At 33.2% G+C, this 1,757-nt stretch overlaps 1 protein-coding gene across 1 annotated transcript in view; it reads right to left on the reverse strand.

Moving 5' to 3' along the window:
• Positions 1-1,757, reverse strand: part of GMCL1 (germ cell-less, spermatogenesis associated 1) — a 55,937-nt gene that overhangs the window by 32,859 nt on the left and 21,321 nt on the right. Inside the window, exon 8 of the mRNA XM_015571499.1 lies at positions 248-338. Coding sequence (XP_015426985.1) covers positions 248-338 — 91 coding nt within the window. The remainder of the gene's footprint in view (positions 1-247; positions 339-1,757) is intronic.

Consider the following 1,757-nt stretch of genomic DNA (forward strand, 5'->3'; position numbering starts at 1 on the left):
TGGTCAAACAAAAGATAAATTTAAAAAACAGTAGTTTTGGGGATCAAAGCATGGTTTAAAGAGTAATAATTCAGTTACTGCTAACCAAGGCATTTTCCTTATCCAGCCTCAATTTTCTCAGTGGAAATGATGGGCTGAATTAGGCAATTGCTAAGGTGCTCTCCAGCACTAAAATTTTCTAGGTGTATAATGATTTTAATAAATTTCAATAAAAAAAAGAAGTTTTCAATAAAAATTTCAGGTATACCTTTTTTCCTCTTAGAAAACCAGACATCTGTTTCAGTCAAAAGCTGTTTTAAAGATCCATTCCAAGAAGGCACAAGTTGGAGGAACATCCACTAGGTTAAGAAAGTAAATAAGAGAAAAATGTCAAAACTTCAGCCTATTATGATTTTACAATTTTCAAACTGTCTCCCCCTTAAAACATAATATCTAAAAATTTTAATTTTCACTACAAGCAATTGAAAGAAGTAGAACTATTACATGACATGCTTACAAGCTTTAAATTAATCATGGCATTAATCATTGTCCAATAATAAAAACTAGGTGAGTGTGCAATAAAGAATAAACTAATCCTTGCCCAGTCAGCATGGCTCAGTGGTTGACCATCCAACTATGAACCAGGTCATGGTTTGATTCCTGGTCAGGGCACATGCCTGGGTTGCGGGCTGGAATCCCAGTGTGGGGCATGCAGGAGGTAGCCAATCGATGATTCTCTCTCACCACTGATGTTTCTATCTCTCTCTCTCCCTCTCCGAAATCAATAAAAATATATTTTTAAAAAGAGAATAAACTAATCCTTGAAAGTATTGATGATCTCAAATACATTGTAGTTTTACAATTAAAAAGGTAAAGGCTTAATATATATTACATTAGAAAATTTATACGAATTTTATACTAATTTATGCTAATTACTAACTCGATACCAATTTTATACTAATTTATACTAATTATTAACTCAATTTCACTACATTCTATGTGAAATTATAAATGTGGGAAATTAAACAAGGGAAAAGGAGTTTCTTATTACCTTATTGCTGTTGAGACAGTATACAGAATAGTAAAGAGCATGGACTTTTAAATCCTGACCCTACTAATTAACAGCTGGGCAAATTACTTAATTTCTCCAGGCCTTAATTTCTTCATTTATTTAATGAGTATAATATGTCTACCTCACAGAACATTAAAAAAATTAGTATGTGTAACACACTTTGAATAGTGCTTGGCACACAGTAAGCATTTATCATTACTGGCATAACAGCAGTTAAAACAGGAAAGTATGAATGCTACCAGTGGCTCAGAGATAGAAATGAGTTATTACCCTTAAAAATGAGCTACCACTCCTTTAAAGATTAGATAACCCCATTACTAAACTTTCTTGAAGAAAAATAGGAATCACATCCTATCATAAAAACAAACCACCACAATGATATAACTAGAAGGTGTTGCATTCCTAGATTCCAAAACTGTGTTAAATGTAGACTCCATGCTGGGGACAAAAGGCTAATGGCAAAATTATGCAGTGAGAAAAGCAATGGATTGGGACTCATAATACCTGGGTTCTGCCTCAAGGCTGCCACTTAGTAATTATAAGTATTCTAAGTCTTAGTATGTATAGAACAAGAATAATAGAAATGATAATGATTTTTAAAAATATGTATTTTATTGAATTTTTACAGAGAGGAAGGGTGAGGGATAGAGTTAGAAACATCTATGCGAGAGAAACATAGATCAGCTGCCTCCTACACACCCCCTCA

Source organism: Myotis davidii, unplaced genomic scaffold (genome assembly GCF_000327345.1).
Source record: "Myotis davidii unplaced genomic scaffold, ASM32734v1 scaffold247, whole genome shotgun sequence".
NCBI lineage: Eukaryota > Metazoa > Chordata > Mammalia > Chiroptera > Vespertilionidae > Myotis > Myotis davidii.